Raw genomic sequence first — 27,682 nt, forward strand, 5'->3', positions numbered from 1 at the left:
GGTTAAGATTTTAAAGCATTGTAGAAAATTACTGAGAATTTGGTCTTACAAAAATACCAATGCATGAGTCCAACATGTTCTTAAATTGAAGGAGCAGGAAAAAAAATCCACGCATGAATACATAAAACATGGAGCAATTTGATTCATCACTTTACTATTAAAATCCAGAGTTAAAAAAAGCCCACGCAAAGGCACTAAGACAAAAGCAACACAAAGAAGCCATTCAGCTCCACAGAACAGAAAGCAAATGAGAAGACAAAGAAAAAGAAATTACAGAAACTCATTCATTCTGCCAACATCCCCAACGCAGATGAAGACATCAACATAAAGATAGTTAGCAGATACATAAAAAGCACAGCAAGTTATCCAAACAGGCATTAATGAGGAGCCTGTGGCGGTATATCCATTACAAGTAGTAAAATGGGAGGGCTGATGCTTTGTCTTGCTAATAAGATTAGCCAGATCCATATGTAAAAGCCTGCATTGTTAATACAATATTATGCCTGAACAGGCAACGATATAGGTGATATTAATATAGTTATTCATGAGTTTCATGGACTGTGAAGCCCAAATTGCTACATGACAACGCATTTTTAATAATCCCTGAGAGCAGTTTAGAGACTTCTCTATTATTGCGGTTTCAGTGAAACAAACAATGTGGCAATTCAAAGCACAATCGCGCCTCGTGACAGATCACTATGGACTCATCTGAATAATAGACTTCAAGTCATGTGGAAGAAGCAGGATTCAGAAAAGGTAAGTGCGTGATACAGTAGTACCACTGAACAAGTCATCTCATAACAACCTTAACATCATAACATTACCATAGAATATTTGTTAAATAAGAGAAAAATTAGGAGTTTGCATGTTCTCCCTGTGTTTGCATGGGTTTCCTCCATGTGCTCCAATTTCCCAAGACATACGCTATGGGTGAATTGAATAAATTAAATTGTCTGAGTGTATGTGTGTATGTTTTGAGATTGTATGGATGTTTTCCAGTACTGGGTTGCAGCTGAAAGGGCATTCGCTGTGTAAAACAAATGATGGATAAGTTGGCAGTTCATTCCTCTGTGGTGACCCTTGATGAATAAAGGAATTAAGCCGAAGGAAAATGAACACATGAGCGAAGAGAAAAAATAATTCAATTGGCAAAATTCACACAATGAACATATGTAGAGATGGTAGCTTTAGGTCATATAGTTTATTCTACTTCACTTCATTTTGATTTTGGTTTAGGTTGTAGTAATTTTGTTGCATGTTTTTATAATTATTGTTAATGTTATTACTGACTAATATATATACACATACATATTTTCTAGCTCTTGTAAAAAAAAGTACATAAAAAAAATTAATGGACAACAACAATAGCCAAAATAGTATTCAAATTTAATTTTAATAAGGGCCTCTTTTGGTGCTTTACACTTTTTCATTGGTCATGTTTTCTATCAAGAATAAGGTCCACGATTTAGAATAAAAGTTACTTGTCAAATCTGTTCTCTATTTAAAAACAATACAGTAGTGACCGATGACTTTGCTTATGTCAGATATTTTCTAGCACAGCTAGATGTTGAAAAATAATTGTTTGCATTGGCCAATACGGATTAACTAAAGTCACACCAGGATTTCGATTGGCCTTAAAACCTTTTACAATGGGTTATTGTTACTATTTATGATGGCATAGCAGTCAAAATAGGACAAATGAGCTCATGTATTGGACAAATTCCGGACCTTTGTCAGTGAGGGTTGGGCCTTCCGAACAACCCGAAGCCCCTCTGGCTACTGGCCTGATATAATATAATAATTATACTGTAACACTTTACAATAAGGTTGAATGAGTTAACATTAGTTAATGCATTTACTAACATGAACAAACAATGAACAATACATTTATTACAGTATTTGTTCATGTTAGTTAATTTTAGTGAAGGAAAATACAGTTGTTCATTGTTAGTTTATGTTAATTTACAGTGCGTTAACTAATGTTATAACAAGCATGAATTTGGATGTTATTAATGCATCAGTAAACGTTGAACTATGATTAATAAATGCTGTATAAGAATTTTTAATACTTAGTTCATGTTAGTAAATACAATAACTAATGAAACCTTATTGTAAAGTGTGACTAATACATCCCTAGAATCATCCAGCCAAATTAATCTCACATGCAAGTGACTGCAATATTACACCATTAACTCTTCTTATAATTGTAGCAGACATCACCCATAAATCAGTTCATAGCCAACCCTAATATTATAAAGTGATACTGAAAGGGGCACAGTTGGCATGTGAGTGGGAGTTAGTCAAACTCCAGTAAAGATGCTAATGCGCTCCGCCACCTCTGGACACAGCGACTGCATTTCTCCTGTAATTGAAAAGAGACACCGAGTTATCTGTGATTGCAGGACTGAGTGACTGTGGGCCTCCATTTTTTTTTCTTCCTCAGGTTATCTAATTATCAGCTCGATAACCACACTGACCCCTCACATTTAAGGAGAGAGGATCTGCCACCGAGACAGAGATGTCTAATAAGTCACAGCGGAGGTGGACGGACGCTTTTGTAATTGCTCTTCTTATCCTTCATGAAGTAATGAAACTTAACATGTCAAAGCATTTGTGTGGGGTTTTTTAGCCTGTGGTGATTGTGTTGATCGGGTTGGTTCGGGCTGCAAAGGTGGGTGCAAATGAACTGTGCCCATCGGGTTAAGAAAACATGCCCGTCTGTAAACCTGTTAGAATTGCAAACAAATAGCTGAAGGTAAAGGAAAAAAACAAACCCTGAGGCAATGGTGGAAATGCAGCCGGCTGGAGTTATTCATGTCAGCGGGCATGTTTTTAAATTGCATTTGTAGTGTGTGCTTATATACATTCAGAGGAAAGCCTGAAGCTTTAAAGAGGCACAAAGGGTATATAAAGGCGGGGATGTTTTGGTATGGTAATGATAAAGCAAACCTTCAGCTGCTGTTCACACTTAATGTGTATTTTGAACACATTTATAATATATAGTTTTGGAATAGCCTGTACTGAAGAATAACCTGAACTGCCAATGGGGGGAAAAGGCTATTATTCAAGTCTCTATATTGAAATAATAAGTGATATCTATACATTTAAGAATTGTATTTTACATCATTACAGTTATGGGGGGGGGGGGTAATAAAGTGTCTATATTCAAATAATAATAATAATAATAATAATAATAATAATAATAATAATAATAATAATAATAATAATTTGATTATTATAATTTTTTTAATGTTATTATATGTATTATTATCATTATTATTAATATTATTACTATTATTATTATTGTTATTATTATATGGTCACAAACTAATTTGTTACCAAAATTGAAATTATTATTATTTAATAATAATAATAATAATAATAATAATAATAATAATAATAATAATAAAAATAATAATAATAATAATTTAGGCAATCTCAACATTATGATCGACAATTCAAAATTTGTTTGTATTTTGTTCATATTTGATCTCATATAATGTGTGACTTTTAAAAATTTTAACCATAAATCCTTTTAATCAAACCTAATGGCAAACAGTGTTCTGTATATTAAAATGAATGCTAATTATTACATTTACAGTTATTTATTTATTTATTTATTTATTTATTTATTTATTTATTTATTTATTTAGATGCTTTCATCCAAACTGACTCACAAACGAAAAGAACAATAGACTTTAGCAGATACTGTATGAATTTATAGTTTTTTTAGATGTTCTGTCAAATCAAATGTAGACAGGTTTGGGAAATATTTACACATTTTCAATTCTTTATTATCATATAATGGGTTATATTAAAATGAAATATTTACAAAAAAATAAATAAATAAAATAATTCAAATCCTAAACAAGAAATACGCACAGCCCCTTTATAATGTACAATATAATAATAATAATAATAATAATAATAATAATAATAATAATAATAATAATAATAATAATAATAATAATAATAATAATAATAATTGTATATGTAATAATAATAATAATGATGATGATGATGATAACAATAATAATAATAACAATAATAATAATTTGATATAAATAATTATTTCAAATCCTAAACAAGAAATTATTATCCTTTTTATTAGTAGTAGTAGTAGTAGTAGTAGTAGTAGTAGTCGCAGTAGTGTTGTTATTATTACTATACAACTACTACTCCTACTACTACTCCTCCTCCTACTACTACTACTACTACTACTACTACTACTTATAATAATAATAATTAAAATAATAATAATAATAATAATAATAATATGCTATAGAACAGCATCATAAAATTATTAGACTGATGTTTTCATACACTTAAAATAAGTGGCAGACTATAGGAAATTTAATCTCAATGTTAAAGTGCAAAATGGCTTACTGTATATTTTATAAACATTATACATAAACATTCAAACTGACTCGTGTGAAAGCATCTCTGATATACAGTGGTTTTTTAATCAAAACATTCTGCATCATAAATCCATTGGAACAAAAGCTGTGTTGGAAGTGCAGTGATTTACATATGTCAACAGGTGTTTGCTGTCCTTTCTGATGCTTTATAGTGTATTTCTGAAAATGCTGAAACGTTATATTGACCGTCAGCCCTTGCCACGTACAGGAAACTCCCACTTATCTGCACACAATTGAGGGTCAAGCCGAGCACATCAAACCCACACACTTTCATTTCTTTTTAATTAGCGGTTACCGCAGAGCTGCATACCGCCTGCAAAGCAAAACATAAATACAGAAATCAAATAATGAATAACAAGGCTCAAGTTTCCATCTTGAAAAAATAAAATAACATGTGACCAAACAAACTCGATACAGTTGTAGTCAGAAATATTAGCCCTTCTGAATTATTAGCCCCCCCTGTATATTTTTCCCCCAATTTCTACTTGGAAAGAACATTTATTAAACACATTTCGAAACATAATAGTTTTATTAATTCATTTCTAATAACTGATTTATTTTATCTTTGCCATGATGACAGTAAATAATATTTGACTAGATATTTTTCAAGATACTAGTATTCAGCTTAAAGTGACATTTAAAGGCTTAACTAGGATAATTAGGTTAATTAGGCAAGTTAGCCTTAATTAATAAGTTAATTAGACAACTAGCAAAAATAAAGCAATATATACCGAAACAACAGTTTGAGACAGTAATCCATGCCTTTGTGACCACTCAGTTAGATTACTGTAATGCATTGTATGTGGGGAATAGCAGCTATTGCACGTTTGTAAATGGTGCAAAATACTGCAGCACGCCTGTTAACTGGTACTCACAAATCTGAGCACATTTCCCCTGTTCCTTCACTTCATTGGTTGCCGGTTAATTTTAGAATACAGTTTAAGATTCTTTTATTTGTTTTAAAAATCTCTAAATGGCCTTGCCCCACCTTATCGCCACAGCCATATCACCCTGCAGCCCAAAACTGGTTACTCAAGGAAGCCAAGCAGGGCTGAGCCTGGTCAGTATCTTGATGGGAAACCACATGGGAAAACTAGGTTGCCGTTGGAAGTGGAGTTGGTGAGGCCAGCATGGGGCATCCAACCTGCGATCTGTGTGAGTCCTAATGCCCTAGTAAAGTGAAGGGGACGCTATACTGTCAGAGGCACCGTCTTTCGGATAAGACGTTAAACCGAGGTCCTGACTCTCTGTGGTTATTTAAAATCCCATGGCACTTCTCTTACTGGCCTTCTAATCACCCCCATCCACTGAATTGGCTCTCTCACAATCTCTCCACTCCCCCTATAGCTGGTGTGTGGTGGGCGCACTGGCGCCGTTGTCCTGTGGCTGCTATAGGCTGTCCTGTGGCATCATCCAAGAGGATGCTGCACACTGGTGGTAGTGTGGAGAGACCCCCCTCATGATTGTGAAGCGCTTTGGATGTATGGCCATACACGATAAATGCGCTATATAAATACACATAACTTACTTATTAAATTACTTATATCTCTGACCTGATACACCCTTATAAGCCCACTCGTTCTCTCAGGTCAGCTGATCAGCTTTTCATTTAAATCAGCTCTTAAAACTCATTTGTTTTCGTTGGATCATCTTAACGACCTGATCTTAATACCTGGTTATTTTAATTTATTTGCGTTTTAGGGAGTTTATTTTTTAGCCTTTTATGCTTAATGTGTTCTATATTTTCTGTACAACACTTTGGTTCACTTCTGTGTTTGTAAAGTGCTCTATAAATAAAGTTTGACTTGACTAATTAGGCAAATCATTGTATAACGATGGTTTATTCTGTAGACAACTGAAAAAATAATAGCTTAAATAATAATAATAATAATAATAATAATAAAAATAATAATAATAGCTAATAATATTGATCTTAAAATGTTTTTTTTTACTATTCTAGCTGAAATAAAACAAATAAGGCTTTCTCCAAAAGAACAAATATTATAGGAAATACTGTGAAAAATGTCTTGCTCTGTTAAACATCATTTAGGAAAACTTGGAAAAAAATATTACAGGAGGGTTAATAATTCTGAATTCAACTGTACATTATAGTTGGCAATAACAGTCCTTACGTAAACCTTGACCTTTGATATATGTTCCTATGCATATGTTTACTGTAAACCAGTATAAGTCAATTCTTTTAGGCTTTATTTACTTGACTTTGTTAACGCCTGGGTGATCTTTTGTCAATAGGTTATGATTGAAACAAATGATTGAAACAAATTGAAAATTTGCTTAGATAGGTGTGATAAACACTATTTCATCGCAAGAAGATAAGGCAGACGTATTACTGTTCAAACCCGGCATTTACATCAGTCTCTTTTTTCCATTTTCAGACATTTTTTGATTGGTGATGCATTGTACATGATGTACACTGTTCAAATATCCGTAAATTTGCATTTTTTCTGTATTTTGTGAATCATGTTTTTATTAAAATTTTATTTAGTTTATTTACGCATTTAAATTTCATTGTGGGACCTTGATCTTATATTTTTCCAACAACTTTTAACCTTGAAAAGGTAAAAAAAAACATAACATTTTTAATGTTTAAACTGATATATTGTCTGGGTTGGTGTTGTATATTACACTACAAAAACCTTGTAATAAACTGCCAGTACATTTTCTGTTATTTTACAGACGAATTTCTTTATATATTATTTCCTTTACATTGTATTGTTTTAAACTACTGAATTATCAATAAAAGCCACTTTGTTAAACTTGAATTTTCAACATCAAAAGTCGACAGAGCAGAGATCAAGGTCCCATAATGAAATTCACAACCGTAAATAAACCATAAAACAATTGGGAAATACAGAAACGGTTGATTAGTGGATATTTTGTTAGTGTACACTCCTATAAATATTGTAACCCAGGCGTTTCAGTGAGCATTTTTTTACAGCCAAAAATACTGAGTATATATAAAAGAGCCCTTATTACAAGATGTAAAATAAGGCTTTTGTGTATTCACAGTGTGTTTGTTTCAGCTTCAAACACCCATCAGATTAGTTATTATACCCTGTTAAAAATCTAAACTTTGCGATCAGAGGGAATTGTAGCTGTTTTGCGCCTGTGCCTTTAAATGTAAATAAGTGGGCCCTTAGTTTAGCTGGCTGATCCTATAATTTAACATGAGGAAATAATAAAAAAAGTGTTTATATCACTCCAATATGACTTAGTGCACACCATACTTACACACATTTCTGTCCAAACAGCTCAAAAAATTTGATTTTGCATGATAAGTGCTCTTTTAAGGGAGTTAGATTCACTAAATATATGAATTGAGCGACGCCAAATATATAATTTAGCCTTTCCTTTATTTCTGATTTCTGAAAGCAGTGATAATCAATAATCAAGGAAATTTGGAATGAACCATGGCTGCAGCAGGCACAATAATATTATGCAGCATTATCATTACACCATAATGAGAGTATATTAACTATATAAGCCAAGAAAATAGCAACTTTTCATTTTCCGTAGGTCTTCGTGCACAATGAACCTACAGAAGAGCCACACTTTTAAATAAGAAAATTATCAAAATTATTATTAATATATATATTTTTTTGAGTGAGATGCTAATGGTCTAATCCGATTTAATGATCTATGCTAAGCTAAGCTAAAATTGTCCCGCCAGATACAGAGATCATCTGAATGGATTCAAAATTGGTAAAACTCAACCGTTTAACTTTAGATTCAGTTTATTTATACAGTATACATTAATCACTGTTCCCCAAGAACATAAACGTACCCAAATGAACCCAAAGACACTGGTGGTCCCGTGGCCGGATGCTAAAGACCATACCAATAAAAATACAAATTCAATACTCAAATGAATGACAAAAACAACCACAACAATAACAATATCACAAAGCCTAGTGTTCACAATGTTGATTATTAAGAAGCCATTTCTTAAAAATACTTAAATGACCTAAAAATACACAGAAAGTACAGATGACTTGTGAAATGAGCCAAGCAGAGTGGTTGCTTTAATAGCAGGTATAAACAGGCCCTTAGTCACATCCTCCGAACAAACTGAACATCATTCTTGATTGACTTGAAGCAATATAATTTGTCTTTTCCCAGCACAATCTCAGCAGTAGTGTCACAGAGAGTGTCACACATCAGGAGTTCGTACTGCTGCCGAACAGAAACGTCATTAACACTGGCACACCACACGAGATCTTCATGACAGTGTTCAGAGATCCAACGAAACAAAAAAATGCTTTACTTACAGGCTAACTAACATGGCACTAAAACATTAGGGAGTACTTTTTATGAGATACAAACCCCTGAGTTGCTCATTTTTCTGTTCAAATAATCCATCAGCTCATTGGCATACATGGATTTCACTCAGGTGTGCTGCTAAAAATGATTAAAGAAATTCAGTTTGACTAAATGGAAATGAGAGAATGAAAAATAATTTTTTGTCTTCCTGCAATCTTAGTGGTCACTAATAATTCACTGACAATTTTACTAAAAGTATTTTTACTTTAGTATTTCTTACTTATGGACTAGGGTGCAACATGAGTTGAACATATTAAGTGAAAAAATTAATATAAAAAGATTATTTAAATATCTTTAAAATAACAGTAACATTATTTTATTTTATATTTTTATTTATAATTAAATTAAGTTTTATTTTTCCAGGTTAAAATATTTATTTTATTTTTTATTTTTTATTTATTTACTTTTTTTTTTCAGGTGAAACTGGAACAAAAATAACAGTAAGCCCTGACTAAAACTATTTTATTTTATAATTTTTTATTTTATTTTTTTTTCTAGGTCATAAATGGAACCAAAATAACAATATCAAGCTCTGACTAAAACTTTAATTAAATTTATTTTTTTTCATTTTATTTAAACCAAAATAACAGTAACAAGCTCTGACTAAAACTATTTAATTTAAAAAAAAATTAACATTTAATTTTTCCTATGTTTAATATAATTTAATATTTTTTGAGTGTTTTTGTTTAATTTAAATTATAAACTATTTTATTTAATTTTTTCATTTATTTTTATTTAATTCATTTTATTTCATTTCATCACATTTTTCTTTAATTTTATATTTTTTGTTTAATTACATTTTTGTTTTATTTATTTTTAATTTTATTTATTTTTAATTTAACTTATATTTAATTTTATTTATTCATTTTAATTTAATTTTATTAAATTTTATTTATTCATTTTAATTTAATTTAATTTAATTTAATTTAATTTAATTTAATTTAATTTAATTTAATTTAATTTAATTTAATTTAATTTAATTTAATTTAATTTAATTTAATTTTATTTTATTTTATTTTATTTTATTTTATTTTATTTTATCCAGGTTAAAATAGAACCAACTGCATAATGAGAGCTAAACAATCCTTCTATTAGGATGGATTTTGATTGGCTGTTAAAAAAAATTATAAAGCAGCTGGGAAAAAAAAAGGTTTTTTGAAAACAATCCCAATGATATTGTTCATCTGCAACATTATCTTTACAGCTGAGGTGTGAACTCTGCTATTATATTTTAGATTAATGCTTTTACATTTACAATGATTTAATTGTGTTCTATTATCATAAATACTGCTGTATGTGTGAACAGACCTTTCTTTACCCTCCATTTTCCAATGAAGCAAAAAAGTTACAAATAAAAAAAGTCTTACATCAGTAGCAAACTGCTGCAGCCCTCCAATGTTGATGGGTCCTTCCTCAGATGCATACAGGTTACATCCTCCGACACACAGGTCTGAAGTGGGACACACCATCCCGCACGTCAAACCCAGCGGATTGTCGGACAAAATGGCTCGTGCTGCTCCATAATAATTCTGTCAACATTAACACAAAATATGTGTATGAAAACCTAGTCAGGTGCACATCTATAGCATTAATAGAGCTATAAAGAGCTTAGAGCACACAGATAAAATGCAATTACAACAAATACACAGGACAATCATTACAAAGATTCAGACATGTGTTTTTACATACATATTTATGCATGCAAAATAATATTATAAATGTCTATGCACTACACCATAGTGCAAGTTTGTGCATGCCATGTCATTTTCTGTGCTTATTCGGAAAGTGTTTTGTTAGCTAAGCGATATGGTAAAGTACAAGAAAAAAAATCCAGCAATATAAATAAATAAATAAATAAATAAATAAATAAATAAATAAATAAATAAATAAATAAATAAATAAATAAATAAATAAATAAATAAGGGCAGCACGGTGGCGCAGTGGGTAGCACGATCGCCTCACTGCAAGAAGGTTGCTGGTCCCGGCTGGGTCAGTTGACAATTCTGTGTGGAGTTTGCATGTTCTCGCAGTGTTGGCATTGGTTTCCTCTGGGTGCTCCGGCTTCCCCCACAGTCCAAAGACATGTGGTATAGGTGAATTGAATAAATTAAATTGGCCGCAGTGTATGTGTGTGAATGCAAGAGCGTATGGGTGTTTCCCAGTGTTGGGTTGCGGCTGGAAGGGCATCCGCTGCGCAAAACATATGCTGGATAAGTTGGTGGTTGATTCCACTGTGGCGACCCCTGATTAATAAAGAGACTACACCGAAAATAAATGAATAAATGATTAAATAAATAAGTAAATAAATAAAAGACTAAATAACTGAATAAGTATGTATATGTGTGTATATATATTCATCGTTTGTTTGTTCGTTTGCACAATATTTATTTATTCATTAATAGTTTATTGATTTATTGAATGAACGAACGATAAATATAGGAATAAATGAATGAATGAATGAATGAACGAACAAAGGAATGAATGAATGAACAAAGAAACTAATAAATGAACAAAGGAACGAATGAATGAAAGAATGGACGGACGAACAGAATAAATAAATAAATTACTTAATAAATAAATAAAGAAATAAATAAATACATGAACGAATGAATGAACGAATAAATAAATACATGAATAAATGAATGAACGAATGAATGAATGAATGATTGACCGAACAAACAAACAAATGAACAAAGGATTAAACTAAATAAATAATAATGTATATGTCTGTATATATATATATATATATATATATATATATATAGTGACTGGAAGAACATCCATCCATATTTTTTGTCTCTTATGCTCTCCAATGTGGAATTTGTTTAATGAAATATGATAATAGGAATTTTAGAATAATTTTTTTTGTTTCTGTTGTAATATATTTTATGATATTAAAATTTTTTAAAATTAATTTTTTTCCTGTTTTTCCAAAGCTTTATAAGGCTCATCCCTGTCCATATTCTCTGACATGCATTTTTTGACTATTAATTATTACGTTAATTAACCATTTTAAAAACTTTTGTGATTCACTGGTAATTTCATGTCATTTGCATTTTCTGATTGTAAAAAATGTAATGGTATTTTTTAAGCCTAAAACTGTGAATTGTATAAAAAAATACATCATATATACAAAACATAATATATGCAATGTATACCAGCATGGGTACCTCCATAATTATCCATAAATGAATTATTCAACCATGACAATATGATTTAAAACTACTAAAAATATCAATAAAAGTCACTTTGTTAAAGTTTTGAAGTATTTGAGTACAACTTGAGAAGTATTTACAGCAGAGATCAAGGTCAAATTCTGCAATTCAAAAGCATAAATAAACAGAAATCACTCATGAACTGCAACCTAAGAGACACTCGTAATTAACATTTCTTACAGTGCAGTGTATGTGGTATATGAATCCTTAAGGACCACAGTTTCTTTAACAAATAAAATAAAGTCTTCATTATGTTCTATGATGAAAAACATCACCTATTCTCTAAGGGTGAGAAAATGACATTTCCATTTTTGGCTAAACTACCCCTAAAACTATAAATGATAAATAAAAACTTCAATACTTCTATTCAAACACTACATTGAAGGAAAACTTTGTGATAGACTCATTTTTTTATTCTCTTCCTCCATTCTCTCATCTAACAAGCCCATTCTGACAGTAATCACCCCCTGACTGACACGTGTCTCGCTCTGAAAAAAAAAAAAAAGCAGACAACATCTCTCTTCTCCAGACAGCCTTGAATTAAGGCCAGAAGCCTCAATGGCACGCTAAATTTGCAGAATGCACGGTATGATGGAAACCTTGACAGAACAACGGCACGGCACAGAAATGCAGTGTTCCCGACAACACGCATTAAAGACATCTTGCAATGGCTTTATTCAAAAGCTGATTGTGCAAGTCAGTTTTCCTGCTTGGAATGAATGACTGATTTTCAAATACACAGTTGCAATGCATCCGTAAGAGCTGCTGTAGTGCAGCTTTAAAACGCTCCCTCAAAAAGTCAAACAAATGAGCACAAAAAACTCATTATTCCCCACGAATAATTCACAGCATCCAACAGCAGATCTCTTATTAAAAGCATAACTCAAAGCTCAGTGCTGTGGTTCAGCCGCGTTCTTTGCCTTCGATGAATGTCACAATTACGTCTATTACAATGGCAAAGTCAGTCATCCTGATGTAGAGCTCAGGTCTGGCATCTTGTATGGTGTTGGCTTTGGTTTTTAGTAAATGGAAACCAACCCACGGCTGCCAATGCTACCATTTTTTTTTTGTTTGTTTCTCAAGCTTAGTCAACATGTAAAGAAAGATATTTTACTTCTGTAAATGGACATGTAACACCTTTTGGAACTGATCAGATGGTTTTATACCAGAATGTTTGCTTGTAGAAGAGTTTAAAGGGATTTTTTCTTGTTGATAGATTTTTAAAGTGATAGTTCACCCAAAATTGAAAGTTCTGTCATAATTTACTTGTTCCAAACTTGTTTGAGTTTATTTGTCAACTCATTAGGGATATGTGCTCAGGGCTACGTTTTTGAGAACTGAGAAATATTTACCTCAGGACGACATGTGCGATTACACTTTGTTTTCACAAACCTTAACCCTAACCCTAAACCCTAACCCTGCTGTGTCCAAAGGCAAAAGCTGCTACAACTGCAGTCACACTAATAAACCATGCGATGGAATAGCAGTTTATATTAGAATGTTTGCATGTAGAAGGTTTTTAAAGAGATTATTTTGCTTGTAGATAAACTTTAAAGGGATAGTTCACCCAAGTTCTGTCATAATTTAATCATCCTTTACTTGTTCCAAACCTGTTTGAGTTTATTTGTCAACTCAATGGGGATATGTGCCCAGGGTTACATTTTTGAGAACGGAGAAATATTTATTCCAGGGCTACGTGTGTTTGCACTTTGTTTTCACAAGTCTATAAGAGGCTGCCGTGTATGTTTTTTGACAATCTCAAGTATGTTACATTTCACTGGTATTTTCAGTTCATTTAGATTTTTCGAAATTTTTGTTGTTGAAAATGTAATTTTATTTCATTAAGCCTGAAACAATATATTGTATAAGAAATGTATAATTTATCCAAAATATTTGCAATATATTATAAATAAAATACCATCACTGGTACCTCTATAATTATCCATAAATTAATTAAACAACCATGACAATATCATTTCAACAGGGATGTGACGAGATCTCAGGCTATGAGATCTTGCGAGAATAAATCGTGAAGAGATATCTTTTCGATGTGAAAAGTTGTCTCGTAAGTTGCGATGTTATGATGGAGTGTGAGGGTGAATGTAGCACTGAAGATTGGAGGGAGGATTGGATTTGAACCGCAAATCAAGTGCTTTGCACACACCTGGCAACCTGTGCTGCCTCTGTGTTGCATGTCACTGCTTGGGCAGATGTGAAGTAACCATTTTTAAGTGTTTTAAGAGTTTAAAGGTTGCCGTGTCCAAAGGCAAAAGCTGCTACAACTGCAGTCACACAAATAAACCATGCGATGGAATAGCACTTTACATTAGAACGTTTGCTAGTAGAAGGTTTTTAAAGGGATTATTTTGCTTGTAGATGTACTTTAATAGGATAGTTCACCCAGAATTATAAGTTCTGTCATAATTTAATCCTCCTTTACATGTTCCAAACCTGTTTGAGTTTATTTGTCAACTCAATGGGGATATGAGCCCAGGGCTATGTTTTTGAGAACAGAGAAATATTTATTCCAGGGCTACGTGTGATTGTAGTTTGTTTTTACAAGTCTATTAGAGGTTGCAGTGTATGTTTTTTTTGACAATTTCAAATATGTTACATTTCACTGGTATTTTCAGTTCATTTAGATTTTTTTAATTGAAAAAGTAATTTTATTTTATTATGCCTAAAATAATATATTGTATAAGTAATGTATAATTTATCCAAAATATTTGCAAAATAGCTGCTCTATAATTATCCATAAATTAATTAAACAACCATGACAATATCATTTCCACAGGGATGTGACGAGATCTCAGGCTACGAGATCTTGCGAGACTAAATCGCAGAGATATCTTGTCGATGTGAAACGTTGTCTCGTAAGTTGTGATGTTATGATGGAGTGTGAGGGTGAATGTAGCACTAAAGATTGGAGGGAGGATTAGATTTGAACCGCAAATCATGTGCTTTGCACACACCTGGCAACCCGGGCTGCCTCGGTGTTGCGCGGCACTGTTTGGGCGGGTGTGAAGTAACCACTTTTTTCACCAGAGTTTAAAAGTTGCCGTGTCCAAAAGCAAAGGCTGCTACTACTGCAGCCAAACAAATAAACCATGTGATGGAATAGTACTTTAGACATGCTTAAAGTCATAATCATTGTAAACACAAGTCGAATTAAGACGTGAAATATTCCTATTTTACTCGCATTACTGAAGTGCTGTAGGACTTTTAGCTGCATTTTGTCATCATTAATGCTATCCAGAAAAAAACATATCTAATAAAACATCCAGTAGGTCACAGTTTGTCTAGTCTGTAGAGTTTATAGCAAAATATTTTGCAGTGTTTGCATGTCCTTTACAGCATAAAAATGTATTTAAAAAGAAGTAAAATAACATTCATTACGAGGTGATTTTAAAAAAGCCGAGTTGAGTAGAATAAAAGACTGTTTTCCATTCATATATTTCATCATTGAGGATTAAAAAAAAAAAGTGTAAAATCTCGTGTCATCTCGTACTCGTGAACTCATTCTCATGTCTCATCTCGTGGAGTAAGCATCTCATCACAGCCCTACATTTCAAACTAAAGATGTCAATAAATGTCACTTTGTTAAAGTTTTCAACTTGAGAAGTATTTACAGCAGAGATCAAGGTCAAACTATGCAATTTCATAACCATAAATAAACCCATGAACTGCAACCTAAGAGAAACTTTTAATTAACATTTCTTTACAGTGCAGTGTGTGTAGTATATGAATCCCCAAGGGCCACATTTTCTTGTAAAAAAATCTTTGTGGATGTTCTAAAGATGACAAACATAGCCTATACTGTAGAGGTGAGGAAATTAACATTACATTTTCATTTTTGGCCAAAATACCCCTTTTAAATAATAAAGTTCTGGCATTTTGTATGGTGTTGGCTTTCATTTTTAGTAAATGGAAACCAACCTGCAGCAGCCAATGCTAATTTTTTTTTCTTTGTGTCAACATGAAAAGAAAGATATTTTACTTCTGTAAATGGACATTTAAAAGCTTATCAGAAGTTTTATATAAGAATTTTTGCTTATAGAAGTTCTGTCATAATTTACTTATCCTTTACTTGTTCCAAACATTTTTGAGTTTATTTGTCAACACATTGGGGATATGTGCCCAGGGCTACATTTTTGAGAACTGAGAAATATGTATCCCTGGGCTACGTGTGCTTGCACTTTTTGTATTCACAACTTCATTAGAGGCTGCTGTGTATATTTTTTTGACAATCTCAAAAACGTTACAAGGGCATGTTTTCTCATACATGTCATTTCACTGGTATTTTCTGTTTATTTACATTTTCCAAATTTTTTGTTGTCGGAAATGTAATGCTATTTTTTAAGCCTGAAACGATATATTGTATAAGAAATGTATATTATATATGAAATATAATATATGCAATAAAATATAAATGCAATACAGCACTGATGCCTCCATAATTATCCATAAAATAATTAAATCAACCAGATCAAGGTCAAACTATGCAATTCAAAAGCATAAATAAACAGAAATCCCCCATGAACTGAAACCTATGAGAAACTTTTAATTAACATTTCTTTACAGTGCAGTGTATGTAGTATATGAATCCCCAAGGACCACAGTTTCTTAAAAAAAAATAACTCTTCTTTAATGTTCTAATGATGAAAAACATCACTTACACTGTAAAGGTGAGAGAATTAACAGTAAGTTTTCCTTTTTGGCCGAACTGCCCCTTTTAAATAATGAAGGTCTGCCATCTTGTATGGTGTTGGCTTTCATTTTTAACATTTTTTGTTGTTGTTTGTTTGTTTCTTAGGCTGAGTCAACATGAAAGAATATATTTTACTTCTGTAAATAGACATGTAAAGCCTTTTGGAAACTGATCAGATGTGTTTACTTTGCAATGTTTGATTGTAGAAGATGCAAGGGACAGTTCACACAAAATAGAAAGTGTCATAATTTACTCACACTTTACTTGTTCCAAACTTGCTTGAGTTAATTTATCAACCCAGACTCATTGAAGATATGTGCCCAAGGATACATTTTTTGAGAACAGAGAAATATGTACCCCAGGGCTACGTGGGCTTGCACTTTTTGTTTTCACAAATCCACAATTCTCAAATACATTACTGACGCATGTTTTCTCATAAGTGCCATTTCTGGTAAATCCACCAAATGCCACTGTGTATATTCCTGCTAATCTCAACATGCTTTTCATGTTCATATGAGAAAAGCAGATCGGCTTTTTGTGTGTATAAATCAGTTTGTTATTGACTGATCAACCCATTCCCTTTCATAAACCCAACCAATAGTGTTTTCAAAAGCAAACTAAGTGAAAAGCCTTCACAGCTGCATGCTTTTACCATGATTTCACACTGCCCTTTTTGGTTTTGGTTTCTGGAACTGTCCTTTGCTGGACTTGAACCCGGGTCCAACACTGTACCTAGTGAGTTACCAAGCAAACTAGTCACACCAGAAAAAGCTGTCCATACGGAGGTAAGTGGTCAGTGGTACCACCACGTAACGTTAGTTTTACAGACAAAATGCAGCCATTATGTACCACCGCGCATATATTTCGTGGTTCACAAAAAAATGTAGCCCTGGGCAATATTCTCAATGAGCCTGTGTTGTTATTTGTTCTGTTGAACACAAAAGAAGATATACTGAAGAATACTGGAAACCAGTAAACATTGGCTTCCATATTATTTGTTTTTACTATAGAAGTCAATGGTTACAGGTTTCTAGCATTTTCAAAATATCTTCTTTTTTCTTCTTCTTCTTTATAGAGTTCGTCAACTTGTAATTATAAGGTTCCATCTGCGTTCTGAATGATTTAGAGATATTGAGCTTCAAAGTTTTAGCATTCCATTGCAGACACTATGTGTGTAACATTTGTTTTTTAAATAAAAAGTCTTAAAATGTAAACAACTTATAAAAAAAACTCCCATAATGTAAATAAGTTGTCAATTAATAAGAATATATCAATAACTCAATTTTGACAAAAATGTATACCTTATAATTCTAAGGTGACGAGTTGTTCTAAATGCACTCTAATAAGCAAGACATGTTTTTGTTTTTCAAAATGAGAGACATACTCAATAATCTCAGCTTCCACAACCTTAAAACAACATTTACAGTATTATCGTAGATGATATCGCACAACCCAAATGTAAAAACGTCCTTCTTAAGATGTACTGTACATTTATTGCAAACTTTTTAAGAACTTTAGTCCACAACTGAGTTATAAATAAAGAATGTGTTCAGAAATTAAATCTGCATCCTGAAGCCAATAAGCTATACCAATAAGCTATAAAAACCTGCTCTTTACAGTATAAAAATACATACATGTACGTCAAGGATATATTGAAATAATGGTCAGTTTCTTTAACAAATTAACTACATGATAAGCGAGTGAGATAAAATGAGAGATGCACATATATATAAATACATCTATGACTTCTGTAGCTACATTTGAAATCTTTAGAGTCTGTTTAAAAAAAAACAACATAAAATCTAATCAACCCAAGAGCACACTAGACATGAAAAGAAGAAAAAAACTATATGAAAAAAATATGACATTTCATATTCATACCGTATGAAATATAAACACTAATGTCTTTTCCTCTGGAAATATATTTGATATCAAAGTTACATGTCTTATATTAGGAACCTGTTGTACAACGTAAGGGAAATATATGAAATGTGATGAGTTAGATAACAGGTCTTTCTGTTTGTTTTGTGTTTGTTATTGGGCTGATCTGCCCCGGATCTCGTAGGCCTCCTATTTATGATTTTTAGATACTAAAAAAAGCTGTAAAAATGAAAACTTTGTGGCTTTTAGTCCTCATCTGTTAGCTTTCAGGCCATGTATATAATATGTGAGCCTACTAAACATTGTGGCTTTCAATGAATTGTAGCTTTTTATAAAAGTCTTTTAATAATTGTGGCTATTTAACTTCATGGAAAATAGACCCAAATCATACACGACTCATTCTGTGCACTGGGTAAGATTTTATACCCAATAAATGCTCTTGAAAATGACAATGTTTCAATCTCCCAATGTGAGGTAAACATGTTTGATGGGACTGTATGGCATTAAAGGTAACTGACTATATTAATTAAAAAATGCTGAAGAAAAAAAAAAAAAAAGGTTATTTTTGTTTTCTGTAATCTTATAAAATATTTATAGAAATTCATTAAAAAATTTCAAAGGCTACTGTAAAAAAATTATAGAGAAATAAATGATAAATAATTATAAACAAAAACATATTTAATAATAAATAAATACATAGATACGTGCATACTGTACGTTATGTATGCTTTTGATTATTTTAAATACATTATGCAAATTTAAATAAATAAACTGAATAAACGAATGAATGAATGAAGAATAAACAATTGAACAGGCTACTGGCTGCTAAACAAATATGAAACAAAAAAAATTATATCAATAACAAAAATAAACTACAAAACTAAATACATTTTTATGAAATATTTTTATGAAAGTTGTTTCAGGAAGCATATCAAAGTCTGACAACTTGATAAACGAATAAACGAATGAACGAATAAACATATGGACAGACGAACATACAGACAGACGAACGTACAGACAGAGGAACGGACGGATGTACAGATGGAGGTACAGATGAACGTTTGAAAGAGCGTACAAACAAATGTACAAAACAACATACGAATGAACGTTTGAATGAAGGTAAGAATGAACGTATGAACGAACATATGGACAAATGTACAGACGAATGTACGAAAGAATGTATGTATAAATTAACGTATAAATGAACGTACGTACGCATGAACGTACATATGTACACATGTACAGCAAGAAAATATTGAATATATAATTAGTAAAAAAAACAAACAAATAAATGTATAAATGAATGCACAAACAAATGTATGGACAAATGTACCAACGAACTTACAAAAGAACATACAAATGAACTTAAGAACGAAGGTACAAATGAACGTATGAACGAACATATGATCGAATGTATGAACGAATATATGAATGAACGTACGAATGAATGTATGAACGAATGTACGAACAAATGTATGTATGAACGTACAAACAAATGCAAGAACAAATGAACATTTGAACAAATGTATGAACAGACTACTGACTACTAAACAAACATAAAAAAATAATAATTATAATAAAAAAAATAAACTCAATAATTCTCACATTTTGATAAATCTTCCCAAAAGCACTCTTTATTTTCTCTCAAGTGATTGCCGTAGATTAAATTAAGTAAATAATGCGGCATACCTTGTTTGCTATACTAGTAATGAAGGCCTTAATGTTCAGATTGGTTGGGCAGCTTTTCTGACACGGTGCATCCGCACACTTTAAACACCTGTAAGAAAAAACAAAGACAGTCCTTGAATTACCTCACATGCAAAGTTATTTACAGTACAAACAAGAAGTTTGTGTTGTCATCTCACTGGAATGGCACATTTCAGCCAATTACAAACACACCACGGCACCCAGAGGAAATCAATCGCAAGCTTTTGTGCCGCAGGACTTTTTCTTTCCCAGCAACTGCATCTCAAAGACACCATATTGATGACACACAGTTTTGAATGACAAATAGTATAATTTGGAGCCGCCCAATTAAATATTCATGCCAAATCAGATGGGATGTGGTGTGTTTGGTCCCTGGATGTGAATGGTGTGTGACTGGGGAAAAATAGCTACAGTAAGGCACAAAATCTCACATTATTTCACATTTGAAATATATATATATATATAGAATAAGGTTGTGTGCTCCAAAGCAAAAGGCAAAACTCAAATTCAGAAGATATTTGCATTGTAAACTTGTAATTTCTCACTTCACTTCTGCCAGTTATAATCAATGCGTTCTAATAAAATGGTCATGTGCTTCAGCTTCTCGTTAGATCTTGTGACCAATCAAATGGCAGAATGACAAATTCCTCACATGTAACCAAGCATTCATACTACTAAATACTTAAATTACACACACACAAACACATTTAAACATATAGTAAACTAGGACATTGGTTAATGGCACACAGTGCACTATATAGGAGATAGATATTTCAGATGGTGAAAATATACTTCTGGTGGGGTCAATGAAGTCCAGATTTTACGTTAATGTAACACAATCTGCAAACATACAGTATACTGTTTAATCTGCTCTGGTCCAGAGACTATGGATGCAATGATACCATTTTACAGAACTGATCCAATCGATCCTAAAAATGAGCATTGGTGGATACAGATACAGGTACTGAAGATCTAATTCTTAGGGCCTTTCATTTGCAATGCAAACATAATTAGGTACTTTGTATAAATATCAGAGGATTCAGTTTATTAAATATTGGGTTATCAAAGTATATGTGTATTCTGTACAGATGTTTTATTTTTAATAAATTTATTTTTATTTTGTAATTTATTTATTTACTTATTTGTTTTTATTTATTTACTTATTTGTTTTTATTTATTTATTTTTTATTATTCTTTTATTTTAATTTTTTTCTTCTTTTCTCTGTTAGATAAATGTAATTTCAACTTTTTTAGAGGGTAGGTGTGGGAATAATACTTGTTTAAATTTCTCTTTAAAATTACTTTGTTATATCTATAAAAGTTTAATAAACAAATTTAAAACAAAAAGAGTTGAGGATACACATAGAAGAAAAAAGACTGTTCGACGTAACTTGCACCAGACGCAAAAAGGTACAAAAGTGGAGCAAACACCTGCACATTTAGAGCCACACGCAGCTGGATGCCCATAATAATCCCGTCTCACAATTCTCCGAGCTCGGCGAGGACTAGAGTGCACAAGGCTGCCATTAATACCACTTACCGGGGTGACAGTGGGGTAATTACTGTAGTGCCACAGCCAGGTAGCGTCGCCACAGAGGACCACGCGGAGCTTCTATAAACCAGGCTGGCTGATCATAATGTGACATTAGTTTTGACCTGCTTTCGTTTATTTGATCATAAATTATCCTTAGCCTAAAGGATTAGGGATATTGCAGGAGTCTCGGTCCGGGAGAGGGTCTGGAGTGGGCTTTGACGGTGAGATGAAGGCTAATCTCGTAGGATGCCGGGCCTATCGCACTTGTGATCTGTGCAGAGATGATTAATACAGAGAGGGGACGCCGAGCAGCTGCGGGAAGACATAAAGCCATACTCGCATAAATATCTCTCTGGAGCTTATTGTGAAGGAAAACGCACTCTTCCAAATCAGCGATATATCATCTGTTATGATCATCGCAGTGTGTAGCTTTCAAAATATGCATGTAGAACATGAAACGGTGTGGTGGTTCATATTCTGAATACATTAGTGCATGGGTATAAAGAGCATGCATCATGATTTTTTTTTTCTTGGTCTTTGAAAATAAAATTGTTATATAGATGTGTCAGATATGGACAGAGGTTTATAGTATACAATGTATATGGTCAGAATTATTAGCCATGCTGTGAAATTCTTTTTATATACAGTTAAAGTCAGAATTATTAGCCCCCCTGAATTATTAGCCCCCTTGTTTATTTTTTTCCCAATTTCTGTTTACCAGAGAGCAGATTTCTTCAACACATTTCTAAACATGATAGTTTTAATAACTCATTTCTAATAACTGATTTATTTTATCTTTGCTATGATGACTGTAAATAATATTTGACTAGATATTTTTCTAGACACTTCTATACAGCTTAAAGTGACATTTAAGGGCTTAACTAGGTTAATTAGGTAAACTAGGCAGGTTAGGGCAATTAGGCAAGTTATTGTATAACGATGGTTTGTTTTGTAGACTATAGAAAAAATATATAGCTTAAAGGGGCTAATAATTGTGACCTTAAAATGGTTCATAAAAAATTAAAAACTGCTTTTATTCTAGCTGAAATAATAATAAAAAAATACTTTCTCCAGAAGAAAAAATATTATCAGACATACTGTGAAAATTTCCTTGCTCTGTTAAACATAATTTGGAAAATATTTAAAAAAGGAAAAAAAAAAATCAAAGGGGGGCTAATAATTCTGACTTCAACTGTATATATTGTCCAAGAGCTGTGAGAAAATTTTTAAACATAATAGTTTTATTAACTAATTTCTAATAACTAATTTATTTTGTTTTTATCATGATATTACATAATATTTTACTAGTTATTTTGAAAGATGCTAGTATTCAGCTAATTTTTTTCAGTTCAATTCACCTTTATTTGTAAAGCGCTTTTACAATGTAGATTGTGTCAAAGCAGCTTAACATAAAAGATCATAGTAAATTGAAACAGTGTAGTTCATTTTTCAAAGTTTAAGTTCATTTCAGTTTAGCTCAGTTCAGTGTGGTTTAGTAATCACTACTGAGAGTTCAAACACTGAAGAGCAATCCATTGATGCGCAGCTTCACAGATCCCGAACCATACAACCTGGCGACAGCGGTGAGGAAAAAACTTCACCAATTGGCGAAGGTGAAGAAAAAAAACCTCAAGAGAACCATGCTCAGATGAGCACGACCATTTCTCCACTGGCCAAACGTTTTTGTGCAGAGCTGCAGTCCAAGTGCCGGAGGCAAATTTAAAGGCAAGTGGAATTTAAAGACCTAAATAGGTTAACTGTCAGAATTCTGCCACTTTGGTCTTGTTAATTCTTGTTTTAGAGTCTAGACACTAGTCCTGTCTTGTATGCTGTGATTAGCTCAAGTTTTTTCACGTCGAGAACTCATTTTCTGTCATTAGCTATGTTTCCATCCAAAAATGCGAATTAACTTTATGCGCAAAACTGGATAATCACATAAAAAATGTGCGAATAAAGCTGTGTTTCCATTCAACGATTGAAAGTGAACAAAATCGTGACTTCCTGAATAACTGCCGCCAAATATCAACAGTAAAAAAACGGAACTTGCTGTGGTAGAAGAAGCTGCGTGAATCTTTTCTTCATTTAATAAATGTCTTGCACCTCAGAAGGCAATCCTGAAACGCAATGAACGTGTGGTGTCGTTTGAAGGTGTCAGACGTGGAGCACAGACGCTATTGATTCTGGAGGTAATTGATTATATAATAACACTAATACTGAAATGGTTAAGTCGTTTTAGAATGACCAAAACAACATTTCAGATGTTTTACAGTGTGCTCAGCCTGCTGGTTTGTCCAGTCACACACATTTTTATCATCACATAATCTCTTTTTTGAACTTCTCGTGTAAATTTTTTAATGCGCATAATGGAATTTGTTCAGTAAAAGTGTTTCTATCGTAGTTGATGGCCATCTTTTCTTACCGAATAAAAAATAAAAAAATTATCCTACTCAGTTATGTATGTATTTTATGCGCATTTTCAAAATCTATGCGCATATTGGCGTTTCCATCAACCTTTTTTTATGTGCATATTCAAAAATATATGGACACGTAGCTAATGTCTGTCTTCGTCTTTGTGGCACTCTGTGTCTGTAAATACAGCACATTTGCTGTAATTGATTTACAGTAAGTTACTGTATGTTCTACAGAAAAATTGTTAACAGGGTTGTCACAATACTGGAATTCGGTACCAATCGATACTGAAATTTTAAATACGTCCTTTTTCTGCTTACATTTGAGCGCTGTTGAGCACATTCTTAAACACCGCTGATTTACCATTGTGTTCACATGCTCAACAGAAATAACTGTGATTGGCCATGAAGGTCATCAGTTCACCGAACTTACCACTGTTTATTGAGTGTAACCACAGATACAGGGACACTGGGACATTTCAAAGTCACATCAATCAGCTGGTTTGTCTATAAGCTGACAAATGTATGATCCACTCATGAATTTTGACTTTAAAATGCTCCAATGTCCCTTTATCTGTGGTTACACTCAGTAAACAACAGTGAGTTTGGTCACTCAGTCAATCACAGTAATTTCTGTTATTAAGAATGTGCTCAATAATGCTCAAATGTTAGCGGGAAATGGACGTTTTCAAAACTTCCGTATCGATTAGTACCGAATTCCTGTATAGTGACAAACCTAACAATGTAGTCAATACGCCAATTTGGACCTTTTTTGATTTAGTGGCTAATTTGTATGAATCTGTACTATCTTGTTTGTATATTTCAGTATGATTTGCTCATCCCCCAGTGGTAGTTGGATTTAGATCTGGGGTTTGGGGGTACACCTCCTTTTAAAAACGCTACATTTTCATCATTAAATCACCTGAATTTGCCACCTTTCAGCCAAAAAAAAATTCAAATAGTTACATATTATCATGACATCAGGCTGGGTCAGATACAATCACTATAGCCACAGCCATATCACTCTGCAGCCCTTCAGTTACTCACTGAAGCTAAGCAGGGCTGAATGGGAGACCACATGGGAAAACCAGGTTGCTGTTGGAAGTGGTGTTAGTGAGGCCAGCAGGGGTCGCATAACCTGCAGCCTGTTTGATTCCTAACACCCCAGTAATGTGAAGGGGGACCATACACTGTCAGTAAGCACCATCTTTCAGGTGATGTTAAAACGGGGTACTGACCCTCTGTGGTCATTAAAAATCCTTCTCGTAAAGAGTACGAATTGGCTCTGTTTCTCCACTCTATTTATAGCTAGTTTGTGGTGCGTGCGCTGGCATTGTTGTCTTGTGGCTGCCGTCGTATCATCCAAGTGGATGCTGCACACTGGTGGTGATGTGGAAAGACCTCTCTCATGATTGTGATGGGCTTTGGTGTATGAGCATGAACAATAAATGTGCTATTTAAATACCCATTACTTACTTACTATCATGAAATCTAAATAACTGTTTTGGTACAACAACAACATCAACAAAAAAACTGACAAAAAAAGTGGACTTTACGTGGTAAAAATAAAAAGCTACAAAATATTAACCTGACACCCTCCAAAAACCAGCTGTTCCATGGCAGGTCAAAACACATATAAACACATTCATAAAGATGAGAGCCAACAGATCAAAATGAGAATCTGCGAGAGGGGAACCTTCACTTGATTGCCAAATGCAGTTTTGTCTCTCTTTTCAAAAACTGTAGGGAGGAGGAAAAAAAAGAGGTGGAAAACGAGAAAGAGCGAGAATAAAATAGCCTATTCCCTCCTCTGACACTACAGCTACGGACAGGAATACCATTGTCTTTTTTTTCCTCCTCCCAAGGTAACATTAAAGACACGGCACATCCAGACACATTTTCGACCCTCATCCGTCTCCCCTGGCCAGCAGCCCAAGTGCTTAGCAAATGTCAACAGAAAATAATGCACACACAAAGGCAATCTTATTTGTTCAAGAATTGCTCTAGGTCACAGCAATTCAGCTGGGCTTTGAGAGCGGCGCTCAGGAAAAGACTGCCTCGCAGTGCAGTGCATTAGATACAGTGCTGGGCTTTTCTGAGCTGTAACGCAATCAAATGCATACACAATTTCTTCCCCCTTTCTTTCCTTTCTGCTTTTTTATTATTACCCTCCCTAAAACATAATCCAGTGCGTTGGAATGAAAGCAGCTGTTGATTAGCGGACCACTGAAGTCTGATTTATTCTACTCTCTCCGTCTCTCTCTACCTTATCGTTTTTTACTTGAGTAATAATCTAGCTTTTGAATGTGCATTATGGAGTTCTGGATTGTGCAGGAAGTTAATCTCCCAATTCATTGTTTTCATTATATCTCCTCCAAAATGAACCCCGCAATTGGTGGAAAAAAGAGAAAAGTACAATTCAATAAAACCTGGGCCTCCCAGGATTTGCCATTTTAATGATTGCTTACCTTTTATGAATTAGTTGTCGCCACAAATTCAGCTCTTCACTTTTTCTTGGAGAAACTAATAATTCTGTTCATAATCTTGGGGGTGGCGGTAAATTGTATCTTCTTTTAATCAAGAACACAACAAAGGGTTTTTTTTTTTTTCCTGAAAGCCCAGCTGATTGAAGAACTGAAAGCAGGGAGAATGGGAAAGAAATCCACATGGAGAGCCAAACAGCTTTCTAAATCAATCTAATGATTAGGAAATGTCAAGACAGATGAACAAAAAGGCCAGAGCTGTTGCATGCTGGGTAGTGCATGTGTTTGTGAGATATGCTCACAGTATTCTGATAAACTAAATTAAAATAGCATTGTTATTTTTAACAGCCTAAAAATGTGTTAATTATATTATATTATATTATATTATATTATATTATATTATATTATATTATATTATATTATATTATATTATATTATATTATATTATATTACATTATATTATATTACATTACATTATATCAAAAAATAGTAAAATAATAATGTGGCATAGGTGATTATTTCATTGAAAACTGCAACCCAGTTGAATATACTATAATTTATGTCAAATGTATTGTTATGATTTTATTTAAAAAATGCTGACAAACATATTTTAATTAAAATATAAATAATTTAAAAGTATTTTGTATTTAAACATGTTAAACATAACTCATTTATTGTGCAACAAAAGCTGACCACTAAAGATATTCATTTTTAATGTAAAACATAATTATATTACATATATCATATATAATATATTATAATATAATGTATTATATATATATTATTATATATATTATGTATATATTATATTACATTTATACATTATATTATATTATATTGTATTGTATTGTATTGTATTGTATTGTATTGTATTGTATTGTATTATATTATATTATATTATATTATATTATATTATATTATATTATATTATATATCCCAGAGGCCCAATTGGTTATAATGTTTGACCCATTTAAGCTTTTTATGCAC

At 32.6% G+C, this 27,682-nt stretch overlaps 1 protein-coding gene across 1 annotated transcript in view; it reads right to left on the minus strand.

Annotated features, from left to right (window-relative positions):
- dpyda.1 (dihydropyrimidine dehydrogenase a, tandem duplicate 1) overlaps positions 1-27,682 on the minus strand; it is a 394,532-nt gene that overhangs the window by 280,361 nt on the left and 86,489 nt on the right. Inside the window, exons 4-5 of the mRNA XM_056450967.1 lie at positions 20,253-20,340; positions 10,127-10,288 (exon numbers count right to left, since the gene is read on the minus strand). Coding sequence (XP_056306942.1) covers positions 10,127-10,288; positions 20,253-20,340 — 250 coding nt within the window. The remainder of the gene's footprint in view (positions 1-10,126; positions 10,289-20,252; positions 20,341-27,682) is intronic.

The sequence above is a fragment of the Danio aesculapii genome, chromosome 24 (genome assembly GCF_903798145.1).
Source record: "Danio aesculapii chromosome 24, fDanAes4.1, whole genome shotgun sequence".
NCBI lineage: Eukaryota > Metazoa > Chordata > Actinopteri > Cypriniformes > Danionidae > Danio > Danio aesculapii.